General features: G+C 38.2%; 1 protein-coding gene across 1 annotated transcript in view; it reads left to right on the plus strand.

The window, feature by feature from the left end:
• Positions 1 to 401: 401 nt before the first annotated feature.
• Positions 402 to 17,397, plus strand: part of pkdccb (protein kinase domain containing, cytoplasmic b) — a 29,762-nt gene continuing 12,766 nt past the window's right edge. Inside the window, exons 1-5 of the mRNA XM_088354947.1 lie at positions 402 to 992; positions 6,759 to 6,872; positions 11,660 to 11,928; positions 12,922 to 13,001; positions 17,118 to 17,225. Of these exons, the coding sequence (XP_088211073.1) occupies positions 462 to 992; positions 6,759 to 6,872; positions 11,660 to 11,928; positions 12,922 to 13,001; positions 17,118 to 17,225 (1,102 nt within the window). The 5' untranslated portion in view covers positions 402 to 461. The remainder of the gene's footprint in view (positions 993 to 6,758; positions 6,873 to 11,659; positions 11,929 to 12,921; positions 13,002 to 17,117; positions 17,226 to 17,397) is intronic.

The following is a 17,397-nucleotide window of genomic DNA, read 5'->3' on the forward strand; positions in this document are numbered from 1 at the left end:
GGTAAGCTTTCCCTCCTGGCTTTGATCTCTTTGATCTCCGGCAAAACTAACATAAAATGCGACAGAAACAAAATGAAAATAAATCCAAACAGCTTGCCAACATCGTTTTTGCCGTTCCATGTATTCCGTTACTCCCCAAGCCTGCACAAAATTTAGTAATTGTATTCATATTTAGTTTCTTTTGTCTTTTATTAGCATATTTGGCATAGGAGTAATCGAAAAGTAATTGAAAGTAATCCAGTTAAAGTAACCCTACCCAACCCTGCCAACCTAAGAGTTTGCCTTGAAACATGCTGATGCCGACTGGAACTCCCGCTGTCCGGGTGTAAAGTTACGCACGGACAGGACACACCTCCAGTGGGAGTTTCCACGAAGGGGAGGAGGAGGTGAAAGGCCTCGATCACTTTTCCCCGTGCATTCAGTAGTCACCAGCAGTCTTTCACTCGTGCCGGCTGCGGAACATGCCCGCCTCCGTGGGCACGTCGTTACGCGCGGCTGCCGTGCTCTCCGCGGCGGTGCTCTCCTTCCTGGCGTGCTTGCTCCTCGGCACTGTTCGCCACCTCGGAAGCCACCACGAAGATCAGGGCCGAGAATTGGCTTCCCTCCGCTCGGCTTTGAGTCACCAACTCGCGCAAAGACGCCGTGAAATCCTCCCCTTGCTTACGCGTGACGCGGAGCTTTCCTCGTACACGGATCTGTTGGGAGAGTTGACGCGCAGCCCAGCCGGCGATGGAGCCCCGCTGGGCTGCGGAGCTCTGCGGGACGCGCGGCCGCTGGAGGTCCTCGGCTCCGGGTACACCAAGTTGGTGGTGAAGGTGGAATTGGCCGACGGAGAACCTGCGGCTCTTAAGATGGTTAACGAGAATGGAATCGACATGAGCAAGTGCGTGGAGGGCTTTAAGGACACCCGCAGATGTCGTCTGCTGGTCGGCCACAAACTCGACAAGGAGATGGTGCTCCTGCACCGGTTGCGGCATCCCAACGTCATCAAGGTGCACATTTTTTTAGCATCTTTTGAACAAAAATCCATATCTAACTACCGTATTCATTAAAAAGAGACACTAAAAATGAAATTTGACAACAAAGCCCTAAAGTAAGTAAAAGTATTAAAAAACGTTGTTTAAAAAAGAAAAAAAAACAAGATGAACAAAATCAGGATAAAGACTGATAAAGATGACAGACAAGGCAAATAATAGAAGGAGGGTAATGCAGTAATTATTTGCATAAGAATATGAACAAGATACGAGGCAATATGCAAATTCACTGTTCGAAAAATGTCTTTCATTGCCCTCCAATGTGAAGTAAAACGGATAAATTCTATCCATAAATCCCACCAGAAGGCCATCAAAACCAATAATATTTCCAAACCGTTTTTGTTTTATTTTATTTCTTGTTATTATGGTTTTTGTACAGTTTCGTTGGACTATTAACGCTGTGCAATTTTTGTTTGGAAATGTTTTCGCATTTTGTTAAATAAAGCATTTAAAAAAGAAAAAAGGCAAACGCGTAGGCGGGTATACTAAAATAAACACAAAAAGAAAAAAAAAATCGATTTTATAGTTCCAGCACACTTTTACCACCTCGCCACTCAACCAAAATAAAATCGGCAAATATTTGAAATCTAAAGTTAGAGGAAAGTTAGACAGGGACAAGAATAAAATAATGTCCACAGATGCATCAAAACATGACAGTAAATTGTTTATTTATTGGTCTATAACGTGCACTCGTGTATAAAGCGCGATCCTATTTTTTTTTTAATTCGGTATCAATTTTTGTTTCACTCTTTCTTAGCTCAAAAAAATTGTATTGTGACGGATGTTGTGGAATACGTTTAAACTAATTTATTGACAACTTAAATTTTAAACACAATACCAACATTAAATCTACAATGTATTTATTTATTGTCTGATTCATCTTCGGATACACCAAAGAGATGTTTCCCCTTGAGTGCCTTTGTGCATTTATTTATATATTGAGGACGATTTTCAGTTTCCTACATTCTCTAACATTTGTCTCTGGTACCGTGATTAAACATAGCGTGATGAGATCAAATCAAATGCCTTTTCGTATGTTATCCATAACCTCGGTCAGAAACCACAGAGCCGCAAACCAGAACCAGGGCGTGGGTCACATGGTACTGGGCCGCACAGAAAGAAAAATAAATGCCTTAGTTTTCGTTAATGCTGAATGGATTTGTCTTTGCACATTTTTTTTAGGTAAAAATAAAATCTAAGCCCAAAATAAAATAAAGTTTCTGTGACTTTAGACCAAGGTTTCGTGGTGGTACTGTATACAACCATAATTGAGCAATGAATGGTCAGCCAACAATTTTCGCCGATCTTATTTACACAGCATTGGCTGCAGAGGGAATCAAGCCCGAGTCGTAGTGGTGAAGGTGCCGAATCCTACCCACAACTAGGAATGTAGATGCCGAAACAAAAGGCATTAGGTTTTATCACATCATCACATTATTTTACTCACAGTGCCACACTGAACAATTTGCTTTGGCCAAACTCTTTCCAATAATGCTCCATTACAACTTAATAGATGGACCATTATAGGAAAGATTTCAGCCAAAACAACGTTGTATAATGATTGAACAATCCTATGCAAGATGGAAAAAGGCAAGACAACATGGTACTGTGAGTAAAAATAGTGTGACGATGAGATAAAAACGAATGCCTTTTCCGATGTCATCTAGATCCCTAGTGGTCGAGTGAAAACATAGTGGATTTAGGTTTATTATTATTTTTGTTATTATTGCTAATGTTTTTGGTGGGCTGGGCTACGAGAATATTGTCAGACATAAAACCAGGACGTAGTACAGAAAAGGTTGAAGACCACATAAATCAACCCCTAGTGGTCCAGTGTTTAGGATTTAGCGCTCTCATCGCTGCGACTCAGGTTTGATTCCAATTGCACCCAATGTTATTTTTTAAGCCCCCCAAAAACCCCTGCATTCTACATGAGTAAATACAGTAAGTACAAGACTGAAGTGTAAATGTGATAAAAGTAGGAATGGGCAAGTACTGATACAATGTATCTGTGCTGATAACAGCCTTTTTAAGGTATCAGTGATTAGGATTTTAGCTGTCAGTATTGGCTGGCCTGTGGTGGCCATTTAACAAGATAACAGAAATTGCCGAAATTGGAGATTTCTATTAAAAGAATGCGATATTAAAGAGTAAATTGATGGAATTTCAATCAACGAACTGCCTTTATCAAGTAGAATAAAATTGGCGGGCTTCTCCTTTTAGTGCAAGTCAAACCAATTATTTGAGTTTTATAGTGTTTATTAGAAAATACCTGCAACAAATACAAATAAATAAAAGAAAAATGACGGCTATTGAATATGACATTGATGATTACTTAAAGCTTAAGTGTGTAATATTCGACCACCAGTCAGCACTGTTGTCTAATGCGTACGAAAACCAGTGGCACAGAGCACAGCATAACAGCAAGTTGCCAGACAAATAGGTAGGGACTCCACTATGTAAAAGAAATACAAATTTCTCGAGCCAAGATTTTGTTTAAAAATTAACATTGGCATGATTGTTCAGGTATTTTTGCCAAGTATTCAAACCGATGTATTTTTGTGCCAATAAGAACCACTAAATATTAAACACTGTCTCTTTAAGAGCTGAGGGATCAGTTTAAGCAAATTTGTAATCAAGCATTGCTGGATAGATATATCATATGTTGGAATTCTACAATATTTGAAATATTCGGCATTTTTTTGTCTTTTTTATGCGTTGATTGTATCAGTATGAGGTATCGGTATTGAGGAATATTTAAAATTCGAGAATACAGACGCTGCCCTACTTACGAACGAGATCCGGACGATCGTTCGTAAGTTGAATTTGTTCGTAAGTTGCTTCAGTGCTATATTTTGTATGTTAAGGTCTATGTAATTATGTTTAAGGCTTGTATAAGTAAACTGTATTGTTTTGTACTTAAAAATAAACATTTCATAAAATACTATGCTCTATAATGTCAAGTTTAACTTACTTTTGGAAGATGAGCTTCAAGAGTTAGGTGACGTCTTCCTCGGTGGTAGAAAGTGGACGAAAAAAAAGCGATCCACCTCAACCACATCAAGCTTTCTTATTCCACATTCGTTTCAAAAGAAACGGCTCGGCTCTCCTTTACAATTTACACCAACCATATTGAATGACTGCACGAGATATTAAACAATAAAAATGTCAAAGTTCTTAGCACGCTGGAGATACAGTATAGAATGTTTACACACGAACTAGGAAGAGGAAGCCGGAATTCTTCTTCAGGGTGGATGCTGGGCGACCTCTCACAGTGCCACACGGCAGAAAGAAGCACCACAGTAATGTCCTGTACTCGAACTAAGGTGCACACAATACAAAATCTAACTTACAGCAATGTCCGAATATTTTTCGACATACCGAAAAAAATGTTCGTAATACCGTTTATCTTAAGTCCAATGGTCGCAAGGAGGGGAGCTTCTGTAATAAAAATCCTTTATTTAAGGAATTTTTTAATTGCCATTGAATTATTTTTTCATGTATTTAATTAAATGATCATTGAAATATGGATTTTTTATTCAGTTTTTCGTACGCAGAACTGGTAAAGAAAGCCACAAAATCTGAGAGACGGAAAAGGAATGGAACTCTACAACTTAGATAAATTAAATCATCCACGCGGTTATGACTTCATGTGCAAAAAACGTGAACATTTACCAGAAAATATTAAATTGTGAGTACAGTTTTTAGGTTTCATAAATGAATGTGATCAGACGCAACAGTCTTTAATATTTAATCACAAATTATTGTCACGTTTATTATACTTATCTATCCATTGTGAATCCAAACTTGATTTAAAAGTAATACCAACGTTTGGATTGACAAGATTTCTAAGTGAAAAAAAATCATGCATCCCTTTTAACGATCAAATGCAAAAACAGAAGTCCTTTAGCCATTCTTATTTCAGTTTAACTGCTGGGGAGAAAAAAAACACTGAATTGTAAGCTTCCCCTTCTCAGGGTCTCAGAGGTTAATCATAAACACATTTTATAGCGACACAAATGTTTATAGGCAAGCTTATAAAGCGGTGCGACGTTTTTATTGAGCTTTAAAAAAACAAAAAGGCCAAATGCAAAATCAGTGTTTTTTTATTGACCTTTTTAATTAATAAATAAGATCCGGCATCGTCTTCCTGTGTCTCCCATTCGGACCTTATAACCCAGGGGGTGGACAAACTACAGCCCGTGGGCCAAATGCGCCCGTCTGGCTTTTTCATCCTGCGTGCCAAACAAAAAACTGAAAAATGTGATGATAATATTTATAAAATGGTAAAAAAAAATAAGTTCTACTAATTTAGTTGTGTTGGTTTTGTGTCACTCTGGTCCCCAGTATCCCCTAAAATCAACTAGCCGGCTACATTTTCTTTATTTTCTATTTTTATTGTGTATTTATTTTATTTATCAAGATCCATCCATTATCTGCCCCGCTTATCCTCAGTAGGGTCGCCTAGGGTGCTGGAGCCCATCCCAGCCTTCTTCGGGTAGAGGGCTGGGGACACCCTGAACTGGTTTCCAGCCAATCTCAGGACACACAGAGACATTTAACTCGCTCTCTCATTTACACCTCAGGGACGATATGGACTGGCCAATTAACCTGACAAGTTTTTAGAATATGGGAAGAAACCGGAGTGCCCGGAGGAAACCCACTCGAGCACAGGGAGAACATGCAAACTCTGTACAGGAATGTTCGATCTCATGACTTCAGAACTGGTGTGTGGACTTGTTAACCACTCAGCCACCGTGCTGCTATTTAACAAGATATATATCAAATTTAATGAAAAAAGCCACTGAGCTGGTTGTATTGCATTTGGAGTTTTTTAATGTATATAATCATTTTTTTTCTTTTAAAACTGCCTTAATGTGATACTTTTCAGTAAATCTGAGTGTTTTAAAGCCAATTTGAGGAAAAAAAGGTGTATCCATAGACAAAAAAGTAATATAAATATACAAGTAGACCTCTTTATGTTTGTTTATTTATAAATCCATATTGGAGTTGATATTCTAAAAACACTTATCCTTATTTTTTGGTTTGTTTTTCAGCCTTTTGAAACGTTTTGTCATTAAAAGCTACAAAAACTAATGTGACCTGACTGGAATTTTTGCTGGAACGAAATGTGCAAAGAAATTGCCAAAAATATATTTTTAAATGCCCAAAATAGAAATAAACCAACGTTATATTTTTCGCTTAATTATTGTTGAGGTACAAACCTTCCTTTATGGAGTTTGCATGTTCTCCCCATGCTTGCGTGAGTCTCCGCTGGGCTCTCAGGTTTCCTCCCACGTTCCAAAAACATGCATGTCAGGTTAATTGGCCAGTCCAAATTGTCCCTTGGCATTAATGACCGAGTGAGTTGTCTGTCTCTGTGTGCCCTTCAACTGGCTGGCAACCAGTTCAGAGTGTCCCCTGCCCACAGCCCGAAGATAGCTGGGATGGGTTCCAGCACCACTAGGACCCTACTGAGAATAAGCGGTGCAGATAATGGATGGATTGTTGAGATTTCGAATCAAGACTTGGTATCGGCCAATACAGTCCGCGACCCAAAATGTTATCCCATCCCTGTACTAACCTAATTGAATTTAATTAAATCCACTGACCCTTCAGGGCCTTTAGGGTAAAGCCAACAATGCGCCTCAGTGTTCTCTCCCCGTCCACCCATCCCAATCTCTCGACTAGTCCTCTGACCTCTTAATTTTTTTCCCCTTGCAGTTACGGGGACACTGCCCTGGAGATTCGGGGAGCCCGGTGACGGTCATCCTGGAGCAGGGGAACCCTCTCCAGATGCTGCAGTTGCTCCAAAGCCCCTGGGAGGACCGCTTCAGGGTAAGCGCTTGACGTTCTTTGTCCAGATGAAGGGAGGAAACTTTAGGAGAGTCGACATCTGTCCCATTGTGTATTTGATCTGGTCGGGGTTGTAATGGAGATGCCACCGGGAGTTAATCCACTGCGGGCTAGGAATGTCATCTCAATACACAATACACACCTATGCAACTTTACCTCAACCCCCGTTGTCGGTGGGAATTTTTTTTGATTGCTTGCTAGCTAGCTAGCTAGCGCCTGCATATCTCATAAGGATCGAGGCTCTCCATTTTTCTTTTTCATTAAAGGAGAGGAGATTATACATTTTGGTTATCATTTATTTGAGGAGGTATAGATTTAAAATGATTATTCTATTTTAAGTAAACTAGCTAACAAACTGCTTTTCATATGAAATACGAATCTCGATGTTTTCTTTTCCGCGTGCTTACTAGCCGGGTAGAAAACTGCAAATCTTAAAAGAATCTAGACTCTCAAGTGGTTTTTTTTATATCGGGAGTGGTGACTTATGATTTTGTTTGTTCTAACTTTTTGGGGGTAGTGTAGCTTTAATTAACATAGTCACCGGCTTTGACTGCTATAGGCGTCAAACCTCCATTTTTTTATTAAAAGGGATATTGTGTATTATCAAGTTCCTCTAATAAGTGAAGTAAACCTTCTCGAGGTTTCTTCATTCTCTTCATTTTCCCCATGTTGAGGTTTTTGAGTTTTTCCTGGCCCTCATGTAAGTTTTAGATCAGGGGATGGTGTCATAATAGTCTGTGGTTTGCAATAATTTGTGGTCTGTGCAGCCCTTTGTGGTTATTTGTTTCAACTCAACTGCTTATTCAACTACCGTGCGTTGTTACTATTGTGGTTTTTGAGTTTTTCCTTCCCCTCATGTAGGTTTTAGATCAGGGGACGGTGTAATAATAATAGCCGTAGTTTGCAATCGTCAGTGAAGCTCTTTAAGACTCCTTGTGATTAAGGGCTATACAAATAAACATGACTTGACTTGAAATAAACCTAATTGATTTTTTAAAAACTATATTGGTTTGAATAATATTCAAAAATACATTAAGTAGCTTATAATCATATATTTTTTAAAATACTCACTGGTCAAGTAATTTCGGTTGATTTTTCAGAACATGAGGCTAACTTGTTTTTGAATTTAATTGACACGATTGTCCAACATTTTGCTGCTAAGGGTACCCCAAATAGCCAAAACTTTGGGAAAGGCTGTGCAAAAAATTGAGAAGAAAAAAAGGTCCAGTTTGGTCACTCTGTGTTGCCGTACTTTGTAACCTTTCTGCTTTGTGGCATTCGTTTTTGTCGCACTACGCAATACAGCAACATCTAGTGGTCAAATATAATGGAGTGTTCTTTTAAATGAGCAGGCAGTGACTGAACTACACTGAATATATTTTATTCAGGAGACGGCTCATTTCTTTTTAAAAAGTAACAAGGATTATTAGTGACTATGCTCCAAAAGTGGGTTTTTAGGAATGTGCTGCTTACACAGTCACATATTTCCAGAGCCTGGAAATATAAACATGAGTTCTCAAGACGGGGCCTCCCACAAATAATGCGTCCTTTTACCCGAGATAAAAACATTTACAGACATAATCAAAATACAAATTTTGAATGAAGCTTGGGTTGTGCACAGTGTTTGTCCACAATCAAAGCTCTTAAATTAATGTCAATTCGCATTGCTTTGCTTCTAGGATGCTTATTAAACAGATGGCGATCTACCTGTGGAGCGCAGAGGTAGTACTGGTAGATCCCGGGGAAAGTTTATTCAGTGGTTTGTATTTGTTGGGACACATTGCCATCTATTTTTAAATGCAGCATGTGAGCATGAATGTCAACGTTGTTGATGCAGTAATAAATTGGAGAACTTCAAATCCATCTGACAAAAAGTGTATTACAAATATGACTCTTATGAAAATTTTATTGATTTTTATTTATGATTTAAGTACTATTTAATGATTAAGAGTTTAAATAAAGAGTAATACAAACATAATTTTATCGTAAAATGGATGAGTACGGGGTTTATCAAAATGCCTTACGAATCGAGAAAGAAAAAAAAAAGTTAATTATTTTCTTTTTAAGTATATTTTGGAATTTCGATTATTTACCACAAATATAACGACTGTATTTGCCTAAATTCAGTACAGGATATTTAATTGTTCTGCACTAAAGCAGTACAGTGTTACTTATTTATCACAAGAGTATCATTGGACAAAAACATTGGCAACAATAAAAAAAATTGACTTGAATTGAGTCACTTATATTAATTTGAATATTGTATGACATATTTTTAATTTTGGTTGAACATATTTGATTTATTTTAGCGCATTGAGAAATATTTTGAGCATTCAATTCCGCTAATTAGGGCACTTTTTAATCCTAGACTGCCCTTGAATCTCCATTTTTTCTCTTTCGACATGGTTGTTTCTGTAAATAGCTCACATGCTGAAAACGTGTGAGTTTCCCCACTGCTTAACTCAAAACTCTTCAAACTGGAATCATTCTTTAAGTGTCGATGTGTGTTGTTTGGCCCCGTCAGTGTTACAAAAGCCTCTGCGTCGGCATTGCATAGTGCGCTCGGTGTCAGCTCCATGTGCGAGAGCTTCAGTAATCCAAGGGTGTCCGATTTCACCCGCTGCCGTTTTTACTGTGCCAGTGACGTCCCACGTGGGGCTTTAGAGTATCCAAGACCAGCCGCAATATATTTACAGTGTCACAAATACGCAGCAAGTCGTTTTACGGTTTGTCAGTGTGCAGCTGGTGCCTTCTTTTTTTTGCTGTTTTTCTTGTTGAGCTGTAAAGATAATGGAATTTGAGTCTAAGCTTCAGTTTAGAAAACATTAGCTGCTCGGTGGATTCCTGGGATCAGTTTTTACTTTCGCAAGCAGAATTTTTAGAAGAACATTGTGTGTTATTTGGTGCCTCAGAATGGTAAAAAACACATTGATTTGAATGATAGGCAAAAATACACGCTCTATCTCATAAACATACATTTTTTCTGTGGAATTTTAAAAAATGTATTTTACATACAGTGAAGAAAAAAAGTATTTGAACACCCTGTTTCTTTGCTATTTTTCCCACTTCGAAATAATGAATGGGTCTGAAATTTTCATTGAAGGTGTATGTCCACTGCGGAGAGATAAACTAAAAAGAAAAATCCAGGAATCATAATGCATGATCTTGTAACAATTTATTTGAGTGATATAGCTGCAAAAAGTATTTGAACAACTGAGAAAATGAACGTTAATATTTTGTACAGTAGGCTTTGTTTGCTAATACAGAGGTAAAACATTTCCTGCAGTCATTCACTAGGTTTGCACACACTGCAGGAAGGATCTTGGCCCACTCCTCCACACAGATCTTCAAAAGGTCAGTCAGGTTTCTGGGCTGTCGCTGAGAAACACTGAGTTTGAGTTCCCTCCAAAGATTTTCCATTGGGTTCAGGTCTGGGGACTGGCTGGGCCATGCTAGAACCTTGATATGCTTCTTGCGGAGCCACTTGGTTTTCCTTGGTGTGTGCTTCGGGTCGTTGTCGTGTTGGAAGACCCAGCCACGACCCATCTTCAATGCTTTGACTAAGGGAAGAAGGTTGTTCCCCAAAATCTCACAATACACGGCTCATGTCATTCTCTCTTTAATGCAGTGCACTCGGCCTGTCCCATGTGCAGAAAAAAAAACCCTCAAGCATGATGCTACCACCCCCATACTTCACAGTAGGGATGGTGTTCTTCGGTTTGTACTCTTCATTCTTCTTCCTCCAAAAAAGCTTAGTTGAATTATGACCAAAAAGTTCTATTTTGGTGTTATATGACCACAAAACTTTCTCCCATGACTTCTTTGTATCATCCAAATGGTCATATGCAAACTTAAGGTGGGCCTTGACATGTGCTGGTTTAAGGAGGGGAACTTTTCATGCAATGCATGATTTCAAATCATGACGTCTTATTGCCCACAGTAACCTTCGAGACAGTGGTCCAAGCTTTTTCCAGGTCATTGAGCTCTTGTCGTGTAGTTCTGGGCTGATTCCCCACCTTGAGACCCCACGAGGTGATATCATGCATTGGGCTCCACTCTGATTGAGATTGATCGTTGTGTTTAGCTTCTTCCATTTCATAATGATTGCTCCGGTTTCCTCCCACATTCCAAAACATGCATGTCAGGTTAATTGGCCTGTCCAAATTGTCCCTAGTTGTGAATGAGCAAGTGAGTCTGTCTCTGTGTGCCCTGCGACTAGCTGGAACACAGCTATTTAAGGGTATCCCCTGCCCACTGCCCGAAGATAGCTGGGATGGGCTCCAGCCCTGTCGCAACCCTACTGAGGATAAGCAGTGCAGATAATGGATTGATGGATATAATACTTTAACGTTGTAAAGTTCTTCGATCTTGCAGATGAAAGATGATGACCTGAGATAACAAAATTCATTTTTAAAATGGGAAAAAAATGATAGGCTTCTGAATAAGATAACTTCCCTCCAATCAAGAATTTGTTTCACATTGTTGAGCAGACTAACAAAGCGCATCCTGAAATAGTTTAATTAACTCGAATGGACTCATCTAAAAATGTAAATATGGGTAATAGAGGGAGAGGAATAAAGGTTGGCAATTATAAAGGACGGAAATAGCGGATACAGTAAATTGCCTTTTAACTTCGGTAAACATTTGTCCGATTAATCGCGTCATTACAATCCCATTAGACTATCTTAACAGGATTACTTCACTGCAGCTAAACAAACAGACGAGCAGATAACGAGAAGGCTCTTTTTGTTTTTCTGGTGTCCCTGCAGGTGTGCCTGGACCTGGTTCGCCTCCTGCATTTCCTCTCGTGGTCTCCTTTGGGGTCGGTTGCTCTTCTGGACTTTCAGCCTCGCCAATTCGTGATGGTATCGGGCGAACTCAAGCTCACCGATTTGGACGATGCTAGCGCCGCCGCCACGCCCTGCCGTCGCCACGACGACTGCTTCTTGCAGTTTCCGCACCGGAATTTCACCTTGACTTGTGCGGCAGGCGTGTGTGAGGACCTCAATGAGAAGATGAATATTTACAACGCGTACAGGTAAGCCGTTGTTTCTTACGGGTGTAACCAGAGAAGCGGATGCCATAAAAGTAGGCACAAAAATAAGATTTAGAAAATGATTTATTTACAGATTAGTAGGGAGAAAAAGACGGTTTTCTGAATTTTCACTGGTCAAAAGTTTGTGTTTCTCATGCCTGCTACAAAGGTGAGCGAAAACTAACTTAAACAACCAAAAACGGGAACCCAAAGTTATGCAGAATGAATACTCAATACATTTCAGGACAACTGTAATATTAGTGTGATAATGAGATCAGATCTAATGCCTTTTCGTATGTCAACCATACCCAACACTGCAACGTTGTTTTGTTTTTGTTGTTTTTTTGTCTTTTGTTTTGTTTTTGAGATTCAAACAGTTACACTGGGGTTGCAGATCGAATCTCAGGGGAAAGATGGGGAAAAAATATTTTATTTTGTCCAAAAGGAAAAAAACTATAAGGGATAAAAGAAAAGGAGTAAAGAAGGCCAAAAAAGGGAAAACGGAGAAAAAGAAAGAAAAAAAAATAGAAGTAAAATAATGAATTAAAAAGAAAAAGTCAAAAACGGGAAAAATATATCAGTTTTCTCTCTTTTTCTTTTCCTTTTTTCCTTTTTTTCTTTTCTTTCTTTTATGAATTTTACTTTTTGTCTTATACCTTCTTTTTCATTTTTCTCTCTTCTTTTTTGTCCTTTTTTTACTTTTCTTCTTTATTTCTTTTCAATGTTCTTAATTCTTTTATTTCTCTTCTTTTTCAAAAGTAATAGGGTGATTTTGGTCACTTTAAGTCGCCGTATTTTGTCTTCTTCCCTTGTGCTTTAAGCACTCGTTTTCTTTGGCACGATATAATACAGCGACGTCACATCTTGTGGTAGAATAATACACACTGTCCATTTGAGTTTGAGAACCCTAATTCAGATCCTCGGCAGCTGTACTGTTTCAAATCATGGCTCATGATGGATATTCTTTCCTTTTTTTTCTCTCCTTGTGGCTCCCAGGTACTTTTTCACCTATTTGCTGCCTCACCAGGCTCCACCTGGCCTCACACACCTGGTGGAGCACATCATGAACATTACAGGTAAGCGAGAGAGAGCCGTGTTCGCCCTGACGTCTCTTTAACCTCACGCCGGGAGTAAATCATCGTCTTATTACGGTCCTGTCATGACAGGCCCGTGTTTTTAGTGCTTTATTTGATACGCCTCACAGAAAGCTGACAGGTGACAAGATAATGCATACGAGTTATGACAAATACATGAAAAATGGGAAGACCTTTTCCCATGACTTTTAAAACGGATAGAGAATCATAATTGTAACCTTTGGATATGGAGTCCCAATTTACCCAGCAGCCAACATAACATCTAAATTTTCTGAGATTGTTTTCCTTGTTAATTTTTTTGTTCTCATAGAAGTATGTTAATTTATTCTGCACTAATTATCTCATCTCATCTCATTAGCTGCACCGCTTATCCTCAGTAGGGTCGCGGGGGTGCTGGAGCCCATCCCAGCAATCATCTGGCAGTGGGCATGGGACACTCTGAACTGGTTGCCAGCCAATTCTGCACTAATTATAATTTTAGTAAAAAAATATCAGTTATTATACTATTTTTAATATGGCTATGCCCCTGGAAATAAACATTTTCTGAGATTACAGATATTTTTGCTCATTGTAATATTTTTATCCTAACAGATATAATAATAATACTTATTTTACTATAATTTCAACATGCTTATTCTGTCGAAACCATAACAGAAGGAGGACCCAGATGTGTAACGTTACTTACAAGTTTATTGAGATATAGAGGAAAAATCAGTGCCAGCGATCTGGTGCTCGCTGGACGAGGGAAGCAAGCCGCTCACGGGATTGGAGTGTGTTCTGAATGCGGAAGTGGATCTTCCAAAGCGGGAGATCGTCGCGTGGTTGGATTGGAAAAAACAGGTCGTTAGCCGGGATGGGAGATCAAAGGGGTCAAAAAACGGGTCGTAGCAGGAGACAAACAGGGAAATCAGGAACGGACGAGTGGAAAACGGGTGACAAAAACGGGACCAACGGGAGTCAGAGTCGAAAATGCTTGCCTTGTGTAAACAGAGGTTTGCTGACAGACTGACAACAGGCGAGTGAAAGCACTGAGCTTAAATAGAAGGGGAAACCAATCAGGTAACCAGCAGCAGCTTGCGCCAAACGAGCGGGTACAGGTGAATGTAATGAGTAATCATGACATATTCAACCGAAAGGTAACCTTTATTGAAATGACCAATACCTTTTCTGGTTATCATATATTTTTATTATTATTAAAAAGTTAATTCTTTGATAATAAGTTAATTTACACAGCACTTAATCGAAGTATTCTTATCATGAAAAACTTTGATTAATATAGAATATACAGTGCCTAGCGAAAGGCATACACAATTGAGGTGGGACAATCTGTGTATAAAACAACTATGAGTAGTACTGCATAAATCTGCCCTTTATGGAAGAATGGCAAGAAGAATGCCCTTTCTGAAAGAATACCACAAAAAAGGACTGTTTGGGGTTTTCAATAAACAACATGGGAGTCACAAATAAGATGTGGGACAAGGTTCTCTGGTACGATGAGACCAAAATTGACATGTTTGCGCTGAATGCAAAGCGATACGTTTGGTATAAGAGTAACACTCCACATCACCCTGAAAACACCATCCCCACTGTCAAACATGGTGGTGGCAGCATCATGCTCTGAGGAAAGGATTCTTTTATTGTCTCCTCTTTAAAAAAACGTTATTCAGTAAAAAAAATAATTGAAAAATAACCAAAATATTTTAACTTTACATTATCCTTCATCTGTTGAAAATACTCTTGGGCCAATACATGATCTTATTATTTTACTTCATTTTATTTTACAAAATCAAAATGCAAGAAATATGGTGAGTTTTGGTCACTTTGAGTCTCCGTAGTTAGTATGGTACCTTGGTATTACTAGCACTTGTTTCATTTGCATGACAAAATACATCAGTGGTCAAATAATTCTACCTCGTTCTTCTTAGCAATCGTCTTTAGTGGCGACATCTAGTGGTTAAAAAACACACATCTAAGCGTAAAGTCCCCCCACTCTTAAAACACACACAAAATAAAATGGTTACATTTTAGGATTGTCTAATGATAGCTTGAGGGAAAACATTTTATGCAGCCGTGCAAAGTAAACTGAACTCAACTGACTCGGTTGAACGTTTCGACCGCTTTGTCACGTGTTTCATCTTGTTCGCATGAATAAACCGAACTCTTTTCTGGCCTATAAACGTTTTTGTTTGAAGTGTGCGTGCAAGGGAGTGAGTGGGAGTGCACCAAAATCTTTCCGGACATTTAAGGAGTGTAACAAAGACTTAAGTGGGATTTAAACTGTTGAGAAAATTTCCAGTTGGATTGTAAATGGTAGGCTGTAATTAAAATATATGTCTCCTGTGAAAAAGAGATTGCGTTCCAAAAGTATTGGGACGGCCAGGTTGATTCCCTTTGTGGACAATTTTTTTTAACAACAATTACTTTTTCATCCATAACAATTTAATTATTATTATCTATTGTATTTTATTTTTATATTCTTGGACTGTGCAGATGTATGATGGCTGTGTATATTTGTTGGATGTACATGTTTTGTGGACCCTACATTGTTTTAGACTAAGGGTGGGCTAACTATGGCCTGCTGGCCACATGCGGCCGATCAGGATTTTCATCCGGCCCACCAAACAAAAATGATCAAAATATAATGACTATATTTATAAATACTATATAAAGTACTACTAATAATAAATGTTTTTGGGTGCCAAACCTGTCCCCATTATCGTTTTGTATGTCTACAACAAAAATACTACTACAGAATACTACCAAATTGCTACAAAAATCAAAATGAAGTGTGTAAAAAAATAGGGACCTAACTTATCATTTTGCTTTTATCCAAAAAGAAATATATTATATAAATACTACAAAAAATACTATTACAATAATGGTATAGGGCAAAAATACTACTACAGCAATAACAAAATTATTACAAAAATACAACTACGGTGATATTACAAAAAAATAAAATTAAAACATTGCTATTGAAATACTACTATGGAAATTCTTCAAAAATACTAGCATGGAATTGCGACAAATACTTCTACAGGAAAAGCTACAAAAATACCACTACAGTAATACTATAATAAAAAATACTACTACAGAAACACCAGAAAAATATTACTACAGAAATATTATGAGAGAAATACCACAAAAGTACTACTACAGTAATACTCAAAAGAATCTACTATGGAAATATGACCAAACTCTACAGAAATACTTCTATGGAAATTACCACTACAGCAATACCATGGAACAAAAAATATTAATACAGCAATACAACAAAAAAATGCTACAACAGAAATATTACGACAGTAATACTATACTACTACTAAAATTCTACTATGGAAACAAGACAAAAAGCTACAAAATACTACTATGGAAATACTACAAAAATACTTCTGCATAAATACTACATAAATACCCCTACAGTAACACGATAACCCAAAAAGACTACTACAGAAATACTATGACAGAAATACTTCAAAAATACTATTGCAGAACTATTATGACAGAAATACCAAAAAATACAATTGCAGTAATTCTACAAAAATTCTACTACGGTAAATACAGAAATACTACAAAAATACTACTGCAGAAATTCTACACAAATACCCCTACAGTAACACTATAACACGAAAAAACTACTACAGAAATATTACGACAGAAATACTTCAAAAATACTACTGCAGAACTATTACGACGGAAATACTACAAAATACAATTACAGTAATTCTACAAAAATTCTACTGCAGTAATACCACAAAAATATTAAATGGAAATATGACGAAAATAATACTGCAGAAATACTACAGATATACTACAAAAAAATCTACCATGGAAAATAATTATAATTATTAAGTGTATTGCTTAAAATAGGGACCCAGTATATTGTTTGCTTTATTTGTGAGTGTTTCAAAACCAATTTGCTGAAACTAATCTACTTATAAACAAAAATAAAGAAATATAAGATGTAGATGTCTTCATGTATTCCTGGTGATAGGTCACCGGGATCGGGCCCCTGGGCATTTTTTTTTGGTTTGGTCTTCTATCTGCAAAGCCTTTAAACCCATCAAACATCTAATTCTTCTCTTATTTTATTTTCAGGTGACTTAAAAGCGGGTGTGAACGAGACTCTGGATTCTTTCGAGCAAATCCTGCACCTTTACCAGTCCGGCCTGCACCTGGACAAGTTGCCCCCCTCGGTCCTCCGAGGTAAGACCCCCGCTCCCGTCGGCGAACACAATGCCGGTCCTTATTTAAAGAGGCGGCGCAGTCCGCACCTCTGTTTTCATTTTTTGGGGGGAGGTTTGTGCAGACGAGAGGGGGAAGGGGCCCGGCGCTTTCTCCTTCGCTTGGGTTGTTTTGACAGGTTATTAGGCGGCTG

This window comes from Urocampus carinirostris, chromosome 15, assembly GCF_059441175.1.
Source record: "Urocampus carinirostris isolate Australia breed hairy pipefish chromosome 15, RoL_Ucar_1.0, whole genome shotgun sequence".
NCBI classification, from domain to species: Eukaryota; Metazoa; Chordata; class Actinopteri; order Syngnathiformes; family Syngnathidae; genus Urocampus; species Urocampus carinirostris.